The 14,936-nt window shown below is 48.4% G+C and overlaps 1 protein-coding gene across 15 annotated transcripts in view; it reads left to right on the forward strand.

Annotated features, from left to right (window-relative positions):
• DLGAP1 (DLG associated protein 1) overlaps positions 1 to 14,936 on the forward strand; it is an 825,909-nt gene that overhangs the window by 751,248 nt on the left and 59,725 nt on the right. For all 15 annotated transcript variants that reach the window (XM_060200748.1, XM_060200749.1, XM_060200751.1 and 12 more), the window contains one exon: positions 11,789 to 11,880. In XM_060200748.1, the coding sequence (XP_060056731.1) occupies positions 11,789 to 11,880 (92 nt within the window). The remainder of the gene's footprint in view (positions 1 to 11,788; positions 11,881 to 14,936) is intronic.

Consider the following 14,936-nt stretch of genomic DNA (forward strand, 5'->3'; position numbering starts at 1 on the left):
CTGCTGCGCCACCGCCTGACTCCCAATAATTGCTGTTTCATAAGATTTTGTTTGGGTCATAGAAAAATTTGTCTGGGGGCTGGGGAGACAGCATAATGGTTATGCAAAAGACTCTCATGCCTGGGGCTCTGAAGTCCCAGGTTCAATCCCCCACACCACCGTAAGCCAGAACTGAGCAGTGCTCTGGCCTCTCTCTCTGTATCTCTCTCTTACTAAAATAAATTTAAAAAATTAGTTAAAAGAAAAAGTTCCTATATGTAGAGTTCAGAGTATGGTGTTGGGCATAAAAGTAGTAAAAAAAATATTAAATCCAGCTGCTGTTATTGGTTACTAGCATCTTCCTTTGAATATATGATTGTGCAAATACACTGAAATTTGAAAACTCACTGTCAGCTTCCTCACTGCTTCCAGGACAGGAATGCCTAAAACGATCCCACCATTTCGGGAAGACACCTCAGTGTCTAGCACTGAACCTGTATGCCTGAGGCTTCACAGACCCCAGGCTCAACCCTAGTACCACCATGGCCAGAACTGAGTGGAGCTCTCCTCTCTGTCTCAGGAAGATAAGTAAATAAACAGATCTTCTAAAACAATAAATAAACAAAATGATCAGATACTTCATGACATAAGTGGCATTGGACAGTAGTTGGCTCTAACTATAGTTGCAAAGTCACAGAGGTCCGTGAGCACCCAGTGGCGGAGGCTGGGAGAGGGGCTGCGCTCCCTGAACGTGAGGCAGGTGCGCTGGAGGTCTGGCGCGGTGGACGGACCACCATGTCTTCATCCCCATTTTCTTTCTTTCTCCTTTCTCTGGATGTTTGATCATGGCTCCTAAGAGACATGGCTACCACGCAACTTTCAAAGAAAAATTCAGTGGAAAATTCTGATACTGACCCTCTAAACATTTTAAATTGGCATGAGGGTGGGGGGCAGGCAGTGCATCACCTGGTTAAGCACATGTAGCACACTTTTAAAGCACCAGGACCTGTGCAAGGATCCAGGTTCAAGCCCCCTGGCTCCCAGCCTGCAAGGGGAAAGCTTCACAAGCAGTGAAGCAGGTCTACAGGTGTCTGACTCTCTGTCTCCCCTCCCCTCTCAATTTCTTTTTATTTTATTAGTTATTTATTTTCCCCTTTTTTGCCATTGTTTTTTTATTGTTGTTCTAGTTACTATTGTTTTTGCTGTCGTTGTTGTTAAATAGGACAGAGAGAAATGGAGAGAGGAGGAGAAGACAGAGAGGGGGAGAGAAAGACAGACACCTGCAGACCTGTTTCACCGCCTGTGAAGTGACTCCCCTGCAGGTGGGGAGCCAGGGGCTCGAACTGGGAGCCTTAAGTCAGTCCTTGTGCTTTGCGCCACATGCATTTAACCCGCTGCGCTACCGTCTGACTCCCAATTTCTTTTTATTTTTTAAAAATATTTTATTTATTTATTAATGAGAAAGTTAGGAGGAGAGTGAAAGAAAGAACCAGGCACCACTCTGGTGCATGTGCTGCCAGGCTTTGAACTCAAGACTTCATGCGTGAAGGTCCACTACTTTATCCACTGCGCCACCTCCCTACCACCCTCTCAATTTTTCTCTGTCCTGTCTAATGAAAAGGAAAGAACAGCCAACAGGAGCAGTGGATTCGCAGTGCTGGCACCGAGCCCCTGTGATAACCCTGGAAGCAAAAAAAAAAAAAGAAAGAAAGAAAGAAAGAAAGAAAAGAAAATTGCCATGAGTGGAGACCTAAGAAGTTGGAGGGAGGGAGTCAGGCAATGGCACAGCGGGTTAAGCACACATGGTGCAAAGCGCAAGGACCGGCACAAGGATCCCGGTTCGAGCCCCCGGCTCCCCACCTGCAGGGGGGTCACTTCACAGGTGATGAAGCAGGTCTGCAGGTGTCTGTCTTTCTCTCCCCCTCTCTGTCTTCCCCTCCTCTCTCCATTTCTCTCTGTCCTAACAAGGACAACATCAATAACAACAACAATGAAACAACAAGGGCAACAAAAGGGAATAAGTAAATAAATAAGTATTTTAAAAAAAAAATAAGTTGGAGGGAGTCGGGTGGTAGCTCAGCCGGTTAAGACCATGTGGCGCAAAGCACAAGGACCAGTGTAAGGATCCCGGTTCAAGCCCTGGGCTCCCCACCTGCAGGTGAGTTACTTCACAGGCGGTGAAGCAGGTCTGCAGGTGTCTGTCTTTCTCTCCCCCTCTCTGTCTTCCCCTCCTCTCTCCATTTCTCTCTGTCTTGTCCAACAACGACAACATCAATAACAACAACAACAATAGTAACTATAACAACAGTGAAAAACAACAAGGGCAACAAAAGGGAATAGATATATAAAGAACTGCACTCAGGAAAGCAGAAACTATGTCCATTTCTCCGAGAGAGACCAACCAATCTACACAATTTGTTCTGCACGTCTAAGAAGACTGTGAGATGGATGAGAAGATGTAACAAGCTGTTTCCTGTCCTGAGATGAGGGCGACAAACTGGGGCAAGTGGCAGTGGGAAAGGGCTCAGGACCTCAGCCAGAGACCACCAAAGTAGCCATGAGGTAGTCAGCCGGCGCCCTTGCTGGCGCTTCCGAGGGAACAGCTCGTGTCTGGGCCGCTGGCAGTGGAGGAGGCTGAAGGAGGCAGCCACAGCTGCCTGGACCTGTGGAGAGAGGCAGCAGAAGGAAACAGGAAGGAAGTCCCTTTCCTCCTCTCACCTGGTGTTGGAACTGAACTGCAAGCCTGCCAGCAGGGAAACCTAGGGAATGTCTGCTGTGTGTAGAGTTTCCACCGAGCATCTTAGCTGTGAGCTTGCAAGAGCCAGGTGGTAACTCAGTCGCCAGAACCAGCCGCTCTGCCATAAACACCTGTGTTCTGTTCCTCGGTGAGCTTGTGTCATCAAAAGCACATACATATCTTGGTGCTCATGTTCCTCAAGTTGGAACGTTTCACAGCACTAAGTATGGTGCTAGAATTTTAACAAGTCAGCATTGATTTATAAAATTGTAAGATTTATAAAAGTGTGTGTGTGTGTGTGTGTGTGTGTCTGTGTGTGTGTGTGTGTGTGTGTAACCACACCAGCCACCAAACTCCCTCGGCACTCTTCCCTGTGATAATCACTGTAGATTTTACAAAGTTGAAAAAACAATTTAGGTCTGAGGAGACAGCATAATGGCTGTACAAGACATTCACGCCTGAGGCTCCAAGGTCCCAGGTTAAATCCCTGGCAGCGCCATAAGCCAGAGCTGAGCAGGGCTTTGATTAAAAGAAAGTAAATAGGGAATCGGGCAACAGCACAGCAGGTTAAGTGCAGGTGGCGCAAAGCGCAAGGACCTGTGTAAGGATCCCGGTTTGAGCTCCCCGGGAACCCCACCTGCAGGGGAGTCGCTTCACAGGCGGTGAAGCAGGTCTGCAGGTGTCTGTCTTTCTCTCCCCCTCTCTGTCTTCCCCTCCTCTCTCCATTTCTCTCTGTCCTATCCAACAACGACAGCAATAACAACAACAATAACTACTACAACAACAGCAAAAAGAAAAACAAGGGCAACAAAAGGGAATAAATAAATAATTCCATTTTTTTAAATTTATTTTTTATTTAAGAAAGGATAAATTAACAAAACCATAGGGTAGGAGGGGTACAACTCCACACAATTTCCACCACCCAATCTCCATATCCCACCCCCTCCCGACAGCTTTCCCATTCTCTATCCCTCTGGGAGCATGGACCCAGGGTCATTGTGGGATGCAGAAGGTGCAAGGTCTGGCTTCTGTAATTGCTTCCCCGCTGAACATGGGCGTTGACTGGTGGGTCCATACTCCCAGTCTGCCTCTCTCTTTCCCTAGTAGGGTGGGTCTCTGGGGAAGTGGAGCTCCAGGACACATTGGTGGGGTCTTCAGTCCAGGGAAGCCTGGCCGGCATCCTGATGGCATCTGAAACCTGGTGGCTGAAAAGAGAGTTAACATACAAAGCCAAACAAATTGTTGAGCAATCATGGACCCAAAGCTTGGAATAGTGGAGAGGAAGTGTTGGGGGGATACTCACTGCAAACTCTAGTGTACTTCTGCTTTCAGGTATATATTTTGCAGTAGTTTATGGATACGTGTGAACATATGCTCTCTCTCACAGAACCTGGTCCTTATCTAGGTTTTGGGACTTTGTTAGAAAGTGAACCACCTGGGATGGAATTAGAGAATGCTATGAAAGGAAAGGTCTCACCCGAGTAATGAAGCTGAAGGGTTGTCATGCCACACGTGAAGTCTCTGGACACAGTCTGAGCTGAAGCATGTTGGGTGGCAGTCGTTGCGTTGATTAGATATTTTTTAAAAAGAAAATAAATTAATTAAAAAAACAGGAAACAATGTGGCTACTTTGAATCCTCCACTCCTGGAGGCCACTTTTCCCCCCATTTTTTTATTTCTTTATTGGGGAATTAATGTTTTACATTCAACAGTAAATACAATAGTTTCTACATGCATAACATTCCCCAGTTTCCCATATAACAATACAACCCCCACCAGGTCCTCTGAATCCTTCTTGAACCTGCATTCTCCCCCCTCCCCACCCACCCTAGAGTCTTTTACTTTGGTGCAATACACCAGTTCCAGTTCAGGTTCTACTTGTGTTTTCTCTTCTGATCTTGTTTTTCAACTTCTGCCTGAGAGTGAGATCATCCCATATTCATCCTTCTCTTTCTGACTTATTGCACTTAACATGAATTTTTCAAGGTCCGTCCAAGATCGGCTGAAAACGGTGAAGTCACCATTTTTTATAGCAGAGTAGTATTCCATTGTGTATCTAGACCACAACTTGCTCAGCCACTCATCTGTTGTTGGACACCTGGGTTGCTTCTAGGTTTTGGCTATTACACATTTTGCTGCCAAGAACATATGTGTACACAGATCTTTTTGGATGGGTGTGTTGGGTTCCTTAGGATCTATCCCCAGGAGAGGAATTGCAGGATCATAGGGTAGGTCCATTTCTAGCCTTCTGAGAGTTCTCCGGACTGTTCTCCACAGAGGTTGGACCAATTTACATTCTCACCAGCAGTGTAGGAGGGTTCCTTTGACCCCACAACCTCTCTTTTCCCCATTTTTGTTGCCTTTGTTGTTTTATTGTTATTGTCGTTATAGCTGTTATTGTTGGATAGGACAGAGAGAAATGAAGAGAGGAGGGGAAGACAGAGAGGGGAGAGAAAGACAGACACCTGCAGACCTGCTTCACTGCCCATGAAGCAACCCCCCTGCAGGTGGGGACCCAGGGCTTGAACCGGGATCCCTACACTGGTCCTTGTGCTTTGATCCATGTGGGCTTAATTAACCCGCTGCACTACTGCCTGCCCCCCTGGCTACTATTTTTATTGCAAGTTCTTTTGCTTTAGTCATTACATTCCACATATAAGTGAAACTCCCTGCCGTCACCTCTTATTCTATGTAGCATAATCACCTCTAGTTCCACCCATTATGTCTAGTGTGATGTCACCTTTTATAATCGCAAAGGAAAATTCCATTGAATATGTGTTCTATGTATACCCTATAACTTTAATATCCAGTCTTCTATTTGGGGGATTGAGACTGATTCCATATTTTGACTATTTGACCATTGTGCCTAATGCAGCTATAAATACAGGCATGTATATGTCCTCTCCAATAAGTGTTTCCATGGCCTTTGTTTTTTTTTTTTTTTAGATAGGATAGGGAGAAATGGAGAGAGTAGGATAAGACAGAGAGGAGGCGAGAAAGACAGACACCTGCAGACCTACTTCACCGCCTGTGAAGCGACTCCCCTGCAGGTGGGGAGCCGGGGGCTCGAACCGGGATCCTTGTGGGGGTCCTTGCGCCTCGTACTGTGTGCACCTCACCCGCTGCGCTACCGCCCAGCCCTCTCCATGTCCTTTGGCTAAATGCCTAGGAGTAGTATTGTTGAGTCATAAGGCATTTCCATTTTTATTTAAGGACTCCATACTGTTTTCTACTGGGCTGCCCCAGTTTATACACCTCCCAGCAGGGTCCCAGGATTCCCTTTTCTTCACATGCTTGTCAACACTTATCATTTCTAGTCTTCTTGATGGAGGTCATTCTCACTGTGGTTTTAATTTGCATTTCTTTTTATTATTATTATTTATTTATTCCCTTTTGTTGCCCTTACTGTTTTCCTTGTTGTTATTGATGTCATCATTGCTGGATAGGACAGAGAGAAATGGAGAGAGGAGGGGAAGACAGAGAGGGGGAGAGAAAGACAGACACCTGCAGACCTGCTTCACCGCCTGTGAAGTGACTCCCCTGCAGGTGGGGAGCCGGGGGCTCGAACCGGGATCCTTATTCCGGTCCTTGCGCTTTGCGCCACATGTGCTTAACTCGCTGTGCTACCTCCCGACTCCCAGTTTGAATTTCTATAAGAATGAATACCACAGAATATTTTTCCTGTGTGCCTGTGGGAAGTCTCTCTCCGGAGCCTGTGCCTGCTTCGGATGGGGTGGCTCCTGGGGGGCGGTTTGCTGTTGAGCTGTGTGCTCCCTTCCTCTGTCTTTCAGTTTGGTGCCCGGTGTGTTCTGTGCACACACCTTCTCCTAGTAAGTCACTTTTCCTCTTTAATCTTTGTGGAACTTTCTTTCCATGTGTAGAAGCTTTTTGATTTGCTGTAGCTCAATTATCTTTGCTTCAGTTCATCCTGCCCATGGGCTCTACTCTCTAAATGTGTCTCTGATGTTAAGGTTCTGGCATGCTTTATCTATGTTTACATCTATATCTTCAGACCCAATATCCATGTCTTTATTTTTATTTGTTAATGAATGAGAGAGAATCAGAACATGTGATGCCAGGGGCTGAGCTCAGGGACTCACGCCCGTGAGCTTAAAGCCACATCCCAGGCTGACGCTATCCCTGGCTTTAATCCACTTTGAATTGCTTTTAGAGTATGCTGTTAGCTGATGGGTTCGCTTCCTTTTTCTGCATGTAGTCTTTCAGTTTTCTTTCTTTTCAAAAATTTTTAAAATTCTTTTTAATATTTATTTATTTATTTATTTATTCCCTTTTGTTGCCCTTTTTATTGTTGTAGTTATTATTGTTGTTGTTGGATAGGACAGAGAGAAATGGAGAGAAGAGGGGAAGATAGGGAGAGAAAGACAGACACTTGCAGACCTGCTTCACCACCTGTGAAGCGACTCCCCTGCAGGTGGGGAGCCAGGGGCTCGAACCCGGATTCTTACGGCAGTCTTTGTGTTTTGCGCCACGTGTGCTTAACCCACTGCACTACTGTCCAACTCCCTACTTTCTTTTTTTTTTGAATGTATTTGATTTCTCTTTTGTTGCCCTTGTTTTTTTTTTTTTATTATTGTAGTTATTGTTGTTGATGTTGTTGTTGGATAGGACAGAGAGAAATGGAGAGAGGAGGGGAAGACAGAGAGGGGGAGAGAAAGACAGACACCTGCAGACCTGCTTCACCGCCTGTGAAGCGACTCCCCTGCAGATGGGGAACCGGGGGCTTGAACCGGGGTCCTTATGCCGGTCCTGCGCTTCATGCCACCTGTGCTTAACCCGCTGCGCTACCGCCCGGGTCCCAGTCCTCCACTTTCTATGTACGGCACCTCTCCCCCGAAGGTGGTCACTGGCAGTAGTTCACTGTATCAGCTTTTAATTTTCAAGAGTGATCACAACTGCAGATAAGTTTTACAGATCAGCAGTAGACCCTGTGTTCTCTCCTCCCATAGACCAGAACATGACTTTTACTTATTTATTTTACTTATTTATTTTAATGACTTTTACTTATTTATTTTACTTATTTTTATTTATAAAAAGGAAACACTGACAGAAACCATAGAATAAGAGGGCTACAACTCCACACAATCCCCACCAGCAGAACTCCTCCGTATCCCATCCCCTCCCTGATAGCTTTCCCATTCTTTTTTTTTAAAGATTTTATTTATTTATTAATGAGAAATATAGGAGGAGAGAGAAAGAACCAGACATCACTCTGGCACATGTGCTGCCGGGGATCGAATTCAGGACCTCATGCTTGAGAGTCCGGTGCTTTATTCATTGCACCATCTCCCGGACCACAGCTTTTCTATTCTCTATCCCTCTGGGAGGATGGACCCAGGATCATGTGGGATGCAGAAGGTGGAAGGTCTGGCTTCTGTAGTTGCTTCCCCGCTGAACATGGGTGTTGACAGGTGGATCCGTACTCCCAGCCTGTCTCTCTCTTTCCCTAGTGGGGCAGGGCTCTGGGGAAGCGGGTGGGGTTGTCTGTCCAGAGAAGTCTGGTTGGTATCCTGCGAGCATCTGGGACCTGGTGGCTGAAAAACATATAAAGCCAAACAAATTGTTGAGTAATCATGAACCCAAAGACTGGAATAGTGCAGATGAAGATTTGGGGGGGGTCTCTGTTTTGTAGATAGTTAATAGGCCTATTTTAGTTATATTCCAGAGGGCCCATGACCATACTAGGTTTTTTTGTTTGTTTGTTTTTCCCTGAGCCTGAAATCTGATATGCCGGTGGATCCAAGTTATTGTCTGGTGAGATGATGTCATGGCTGGAAAAAGGACCAGAAAGCTGCATCAGGGAAGAGAGTAGCTCCCTAATATGGGAAAGGGGTATAAATATTGTTGGCTGTAAGACTTTTTTCTGTTATCATTTAGCTTGTGCTATAAGTCAACCCGACAGAGCTTTTAGCTTAATCGTTCACATTTTGTACAGTGTGACCGCTCTCTCATTCACAGAATTGAAAATAAAAGTTATTTGAGATTGTGCGTGTGAAATTTACTTATCTCCTTTAATACATCTACATGTGTGCAGGAGTGTTTTATGTCCTCTGTGAGGAAGTAAGCCCTACTGAAGATGTCAAAACTTGTCTCTACCAAGATGAACAATGATGTCTGTTTTTAAAATATTTATTTATTATTGGATAGAGACAGAGATGGGGGAGAGACAGAGACACCTGCAGCCCTGCTTCCCTCTGCAGCTGGGGATCAGGGGCTTGAACCTGGGTTCTTGTGCACTATAATGTGTGTACTTGATCGGTTGTGTCACCATCTGGCCCCCTTAAATGAACTATTTTAGAGCCATTTAAACCAAATGAAACCGTTACTATGATTTGACAGAAATAAGAAAGATCTCATCTCAGATTCCTAGTGAATGGACTTAAAAAATAAAGCAATATAGATCACATTGACAGCAAGGCTCTTCTTTCCTAACTCTAGGCAGACACCTCTGAGTTCTCCCATCTGAGTCTCTACTTCCAAGTCCTACATTCCCATAACCATCCTTGCATTGTCCAGTTTTAACAAGAATCTCACTAAGTCAGTTTAGCCAAATCCTGTCCCTAGGAAAGCTCCTAGTCCTCCTCTCTTCCACCAAGTGACGTTTGATTCTCTACCTTGCCTTCAGCAAGAATCCTGCTAGGTGAGTTTCTCCAGAACCCTTCCCCCCCCCTGCCACCAGAGTAAAAAGAAGTCATACTATATCCCTGGGAGTTCTTCGAAGGTTGGACAAATAATCTGGTGAGCGTAAAGCATTAGTCTGAGACAATAGTAACAGCATGTGTGCCTTCTCCATGTCTGGGAGAAACCCGGGAATTCAGAGAAAACTTACACAGACGAGTCCTAGACATCAAATGAAGACCTCTAGGACAGAAAAATTCGGGAGGAAAAGAGGAGGAGTCAGTTAAAGGGAAGTTCGTGATTCCATCCTCTTTAGGAAAATGGGGAAGGTGTGTAAATACAAGGCAGCCCCAGGCCTGGCCTACCCGCAGATGTCCCATAAGACTTGGGCCTGGCCTGGGAGAATGGGTCAACCTGTCAATGCCCACATTCAGCGGGGAAGCAGTTACAGAAGCCAGGCCTTCCACCTTCTGCATCCCACAGTGAGCCTGGGTCCATGCTCCTGGAGATTGGCCACCCAACCATCTGGGGCCCTAGTCAGGGAATCCCGGGAGTCCCACATAGATATGATGGGCCTAGACCTCTAATGGTTCCCTCTCTCTACCATAGCTGGTTATTTCCATCAGGGACATCATCCTAAACCCTCCTGTGGCCCCTCCAGGACCTGCCCTCACTGTAGAGCAGGATTGCAGGGACTCCCCACTCTCTGAAGGGAGGCTGGTCAGCCTGCTCTGCCCCTCCAGGAAGACGGGTCCTGACAAGAGCAGCCTAGAATGTTCCCAGCTGTGACCATGGACTGTGAGCTCAGACTGACGGACTCGGAGGTCACACAGGCTCCTGTGCTGAATGTGAATAGAGTTGGGCCCTGGGTCAGATCAATGGGGTTAACAGTTAATGACATTTATACACTTTCTTCATGTTTGGGAGCTACTCTCTGCCCTGATCCAGCTTTCTAGTCCTATTCTCAACTCTGACACCATCTTCCCAGAAAATATTTTTAGTCTACCTGCATATTAGCTAGCAGGCTCAGGCAAAAATTACTCAAGTCATGGGCCCTTTAGAACATACCTAAAATAGACTTCCTACCTTCTTCCCACAGGAAGACCCCTAATTTTATCTGCTCTATTTCTACCTTTGGGTTCATTATTATTAAACAATTTGTCCTGCTTTATATCTTACCACCATTCAGCCACCAAGTTGCAGTTGCTTCTATGATTCCATCCTGACTTCCCTGGGCAGATGCCCTCACCCATGTGTCCTAGAGCCTCCCCTCCCCAGAGCCCTGCCCCACTAGGGAAAGGCAGAGACAGGCTGGGGGTGTGTGGATCCACCTGCCAACACCTATGTCCAGTGGAGAAGCAACTACAGAAGCCAGAACTCCCACCTTCTGCTCCCCATAGAGAATTTTGGTCCAGACTCCCAGAGGGATAAAGAATAGGAAAGCTTTGAACAGAGGGATGGGACAGGGAACTCTGGTGGTGGAAACTGTGCGGAATTGCATCCCTGATATCATATATATATATATTTGTATTTATTTATTTATTTATTTTCCCTTTTGTTGCCCTTGTTGTTTTTCATTGTTGTTGTAGTTATTATTTTTGTTGTTATTGATGTCTTCGTTGTATAGGACAGAGAGAAATGGAGAGAGGAGGGGAAGACAGAGAGAGGGAGAGAAAGACAGACACCTGCAGACCCGCTTCACCGCCTGTGAAGCAACTCCCCTGCAGGTGGGGAGCCGGGGGCTCGAACCGGGATCCTTCTGCTGGTCCTTGTGCTTTGCCCGCTATGCTACTGCCTGACTCCTGTATCCCTGATATCTTATAATCTTGTTAATCATTATTAAATCACTAATAAAAATTTAAAAATAAAAATGAAAGTATGAACTTGTATTCAAAACCAATCCCTTAAAGAGGAAAATCAGAATAGCTAGCCTAAACTTTATATGAATATAGTGGACACCTATGTTTTCCAGTATTAATTCTAATTACAATAAATAAATTTTCTTACTTTTTCCTCCTTTTTTTTTTTTTAACCAGAGCACTGGAACCTCAGGCATGAGCGTCTCTTTACATAACCATTATGCTATCTACCCTGCCCTAAAAGGCTTCTTTCTTCTTTTGTATTATCTTCCCTGAAAATCAAAAATCGCAGAGAATACGTTTCCACACAGAGCTCCCTTCTTGCACTGTGCTCAGAGGCAAGTCCTCCTGCATCATGAAGAAAGGAATCACAGGCACTTCAGGAATGAGCACGGTCACAGCCTACAAAATGTTCAGCTCCCACTGTTGTCATGGACTGTCCTCAAACACTGAGCAAAGGACTCCACATCTTGAGCATTCCGTTCATGCCGTGAAAGTTTCTGGTGACCTGTGACATTTATTATCCAATGAGAGGACCCAACACAGAGTGTCTGGACCTATTTGCTTCTTTCTTCAGGTGGATGACGCTGAGGAACCTGACAAGGCTGGAGAAAGTCAAGCACCCAGCAAGTTCCACTCCATAGGAGTGCAAGTAGAAGAAGACAAGTGGTGAGTCCCGCGTGTGCTGTCCTCACCCTGACGCTCTGAGTCCTGTGCTGTGTGTCCCTCACCCTGACACTCTGAGTCCTGTGCTGTGTGTCCCTCACCCTGACACTCTGAGTCCTGTGCTGAGTGTCCCTCACCCTGACACTCTGAGTCCTGTGCTGTGTGTCCCTCACCCTGACACTCTGAGTCCTGTGCTGTGTGTCCCTCACCCTGACACTCTGAGTCCTGTGCTGTGTGTCCCTCACCCTGACACTCTGAGTCCTGTGCTGTGTGTCCCTCACCCTGACGCTCTGAGTCCTGTGCTGAGTGTCCCTCACCCTGACACTCTGAGTCCTGTGCTGTACGTCACCCTGACACTCTGAGTCCTGTGCTGTGTGTCCCTCACCCTGACACTCTGAGTCCTGTGCTGTGTGTCCTCACCCTGACACTCTGAGTCCTGTGCTGTGTGTCCTCACCCTGACACTCTGAGTCCTGTGCTGTGTGTCCCTCACCCTGACGCTCTGAGTCCTGTGCTGAGTGTCCCTCACCCTGACACTCTGAGTCCTGTGCTGTCCCTCACCCTGACACTCTGAGTCCTGTGCTGTGTGTCCCTCACCCTGACACTCTGAGTCCTGTGCTGTGTATCCCTCACCCTGACACTCTGAGTCCTGTGCTGTCCCTTACCCTGACACTCTGAGTCCTGTGCTGTGTGTCCCTCACCCTGACACTCTGAGTCCTGTGCTGAGTGTCCCTCACCCTGACGCTCTGAGTCCTGTGCTGAGTGTCCCTCACCCTGACGCTCTGAGTCCTGTGCTGTCCGTCACCCTGACACTCTGAGTTCTGTGCTGTGTGTCCCTCACCCTGACACTCTGAGTCCTGTGCTGTGTGTCCCTCACCCTGACGCTCTGAGTCCTGTGCTGAGTGTCCCTCACCCTGACGCTCTGAGTCCTGTGCTGTCCGTCACCCTGACACTCTGAGTCCTGTGCTGTGTGTCCCTCACCCTGACACTCTGAGTCCTGTGCTGTGTGTCCTCACCCTGACACTCTGAGTCCTGTGCTGTGTGTCCTCACCCTGACACTCTGAGTCCTGTGCTGTGTGTCCCTCACCCTGACGCTCTGAGTCCTGTGCTGAGTGTCCCTCACCCTGACGCTCTGAGTCCTGTGCTGTGTGTCCCTCACCCTGACACTCTGAGTCCTGTGCTGTGTGTCCCTCACCCTGACACTCTGAGTCCTGTGCTGTGTGTCCCTCACCCTGACACTCTGAGTCCTGTGCTGTCCCTCACCCTGACACTCTGAGTTCTGTGCTGTGTGTCCCTCACCCTGACACTCTGAGTCCTGTGCTGTGTGTCCCTCACCCTGACGCTCTGAGTCCTGTGTTGTGTGTCCCTCACCCTGACACTCTGAGTCCTGTGCTGTGTGTCCCTCACCCTGACGCTCTGAGTCCTGTGCTGAGTGTCCCTCACCCTGACGCTCTGAGTCCTGTGCTGTCCGTCACCCTGACACTCTGAGTTCTGTGCTGTGTGTCCCTCACCCTGACACTCTGAGTCCTGTGCTGTGTGTCCCTCACCCTGACACTCTGAGTCCTGTGCTGTCCCTCACCCTGACACTCTGAGTCCTGTGCTGTGTGTCCCTCACCCTGACACTCTGAGTCCTGTGCTGTGTGTCCCTCACCCTGATGCTCTGAGTCCTGTGCTGTGTGTCCCTCACCCTGACACTCTGAGTCCTGTGCTGTGTGTCCCTCACCCTGACACTCTGAGTCCTGTGCTGTGTGTCCCTCACCCTGACACTCTGAGTCCTGTGCTGTGTGTCCCTCACCCTGACACTCTGAGTCCTGTGCTGTGTGTCCCTCACCCTGACACTCTGAGTCCTGTGCTGTGTGTCCCTCACCCTGACACTCTGAGTCCTGTGCTGTGTGTCCCTCACCCTGACACTCTGAGTCCTGTGCTGTGTGTCCCTCACCCTGACACTCTGAGTCCTGTGCTGTGTGTCCCTCACCCTGACACTCTGAGTCCTGTGCTGTCCCTCACCCTGACACTCTGAGTCCTGTGCTGTGTGTCCCTCACCCTGACACTCTGAGTCCTGTGCTGTGTGTCCCTCACCCTGATGCTCTGAGTCCTGTGCTGTGTGTCCCTCACCCTGACACTCTGAGTCCTGTGCTGTCCCTCACCCTGACGCTCTGAGTCCTGTGCTGAGTGTCCCTCACCCTGACACTCTGAGTCCTGTGCTGTGTGTCCCTCACCCTGACACTCTGAGTCCTGTGCTGTGTGTCCCTCACCCTGACACTCTGAGTCCTGTGCTGTGTGTCCCTCACCCTGACACTCTGAGTCCTGTGCTGTGTGTCCCTCACCCTGACACTCTGAGTCCTGTGCTGTGTGTCCCTCACCCTGACACTCTGAGTCCTGTGCTGTGTGTCCCTCACCCTGACACTCTGAGTCCTGTGCTGTGTGTCCCTCACCCTGACGCTCTGAGTCCTGTGCTGTGTGTCCCTCACCCTGACACTCTGAGTCCTGTGCTGTGTGTCCCTCACCCTGACGCTCTGAGTCCTGTGCTGTGTGTCCCTCACCCTGACACTCTGAGTCCTGTGCTGTGTGTCCCTCACCCTGACACTCTGAGTCCTGTGCTGTGTGTCCCTCACCCTGACACTCTGAGTCCTGTGCTGTGTGTCCCTCACCCTGACACTCTGAGTCCTGTGCTGTGTGTCCCTCACCCTGACACTCTGAGTCCTGTGCTGTGTGTCCCTCACCCTGACGCTCTGAGTCCTGTGCTGTGTGTCCCTCACCCTGACGCTCTGAGTCCTGTGCTGTGTGTCCCTCACCCTGACGCTCTGAGTCCTGTGCTGTGTGTCCCTCACCCTGACACTCTGAGTCCTATGCTGTGTGTCCCTCACCCTGACACTCTGAGTCCTGTGCTGTGTGTCCCTCACCCTGACGCTCTGAGTCCTGTGCTGTGTGTCCCTCACCCTGACGCTCTGAGTCCTGTGCTGTGTGTCCCTCACCCTGACACTCTGAGTCCTGTGCTGTGTGTCCCTCACCCTGACGCTCTGAGTCCTGTGCTGTGTGTCCCTCACCCTGACACTCTGAG

Source organism: Erinaceus europaeus, chromosome 10, assembly GCF_950295315.1.
Source record: "Erinaceus europaeus chromosome 10, mEriEur2.1, whole genome shotgun sequence".
In the NCBI taxonomy this organism is placed as follows: Eukaryota; Metazoa; Chordata; class Mammalia; order Eulipotyphla; family Erinaceidae; genus Erinaceus; species Erinaceus europaeus.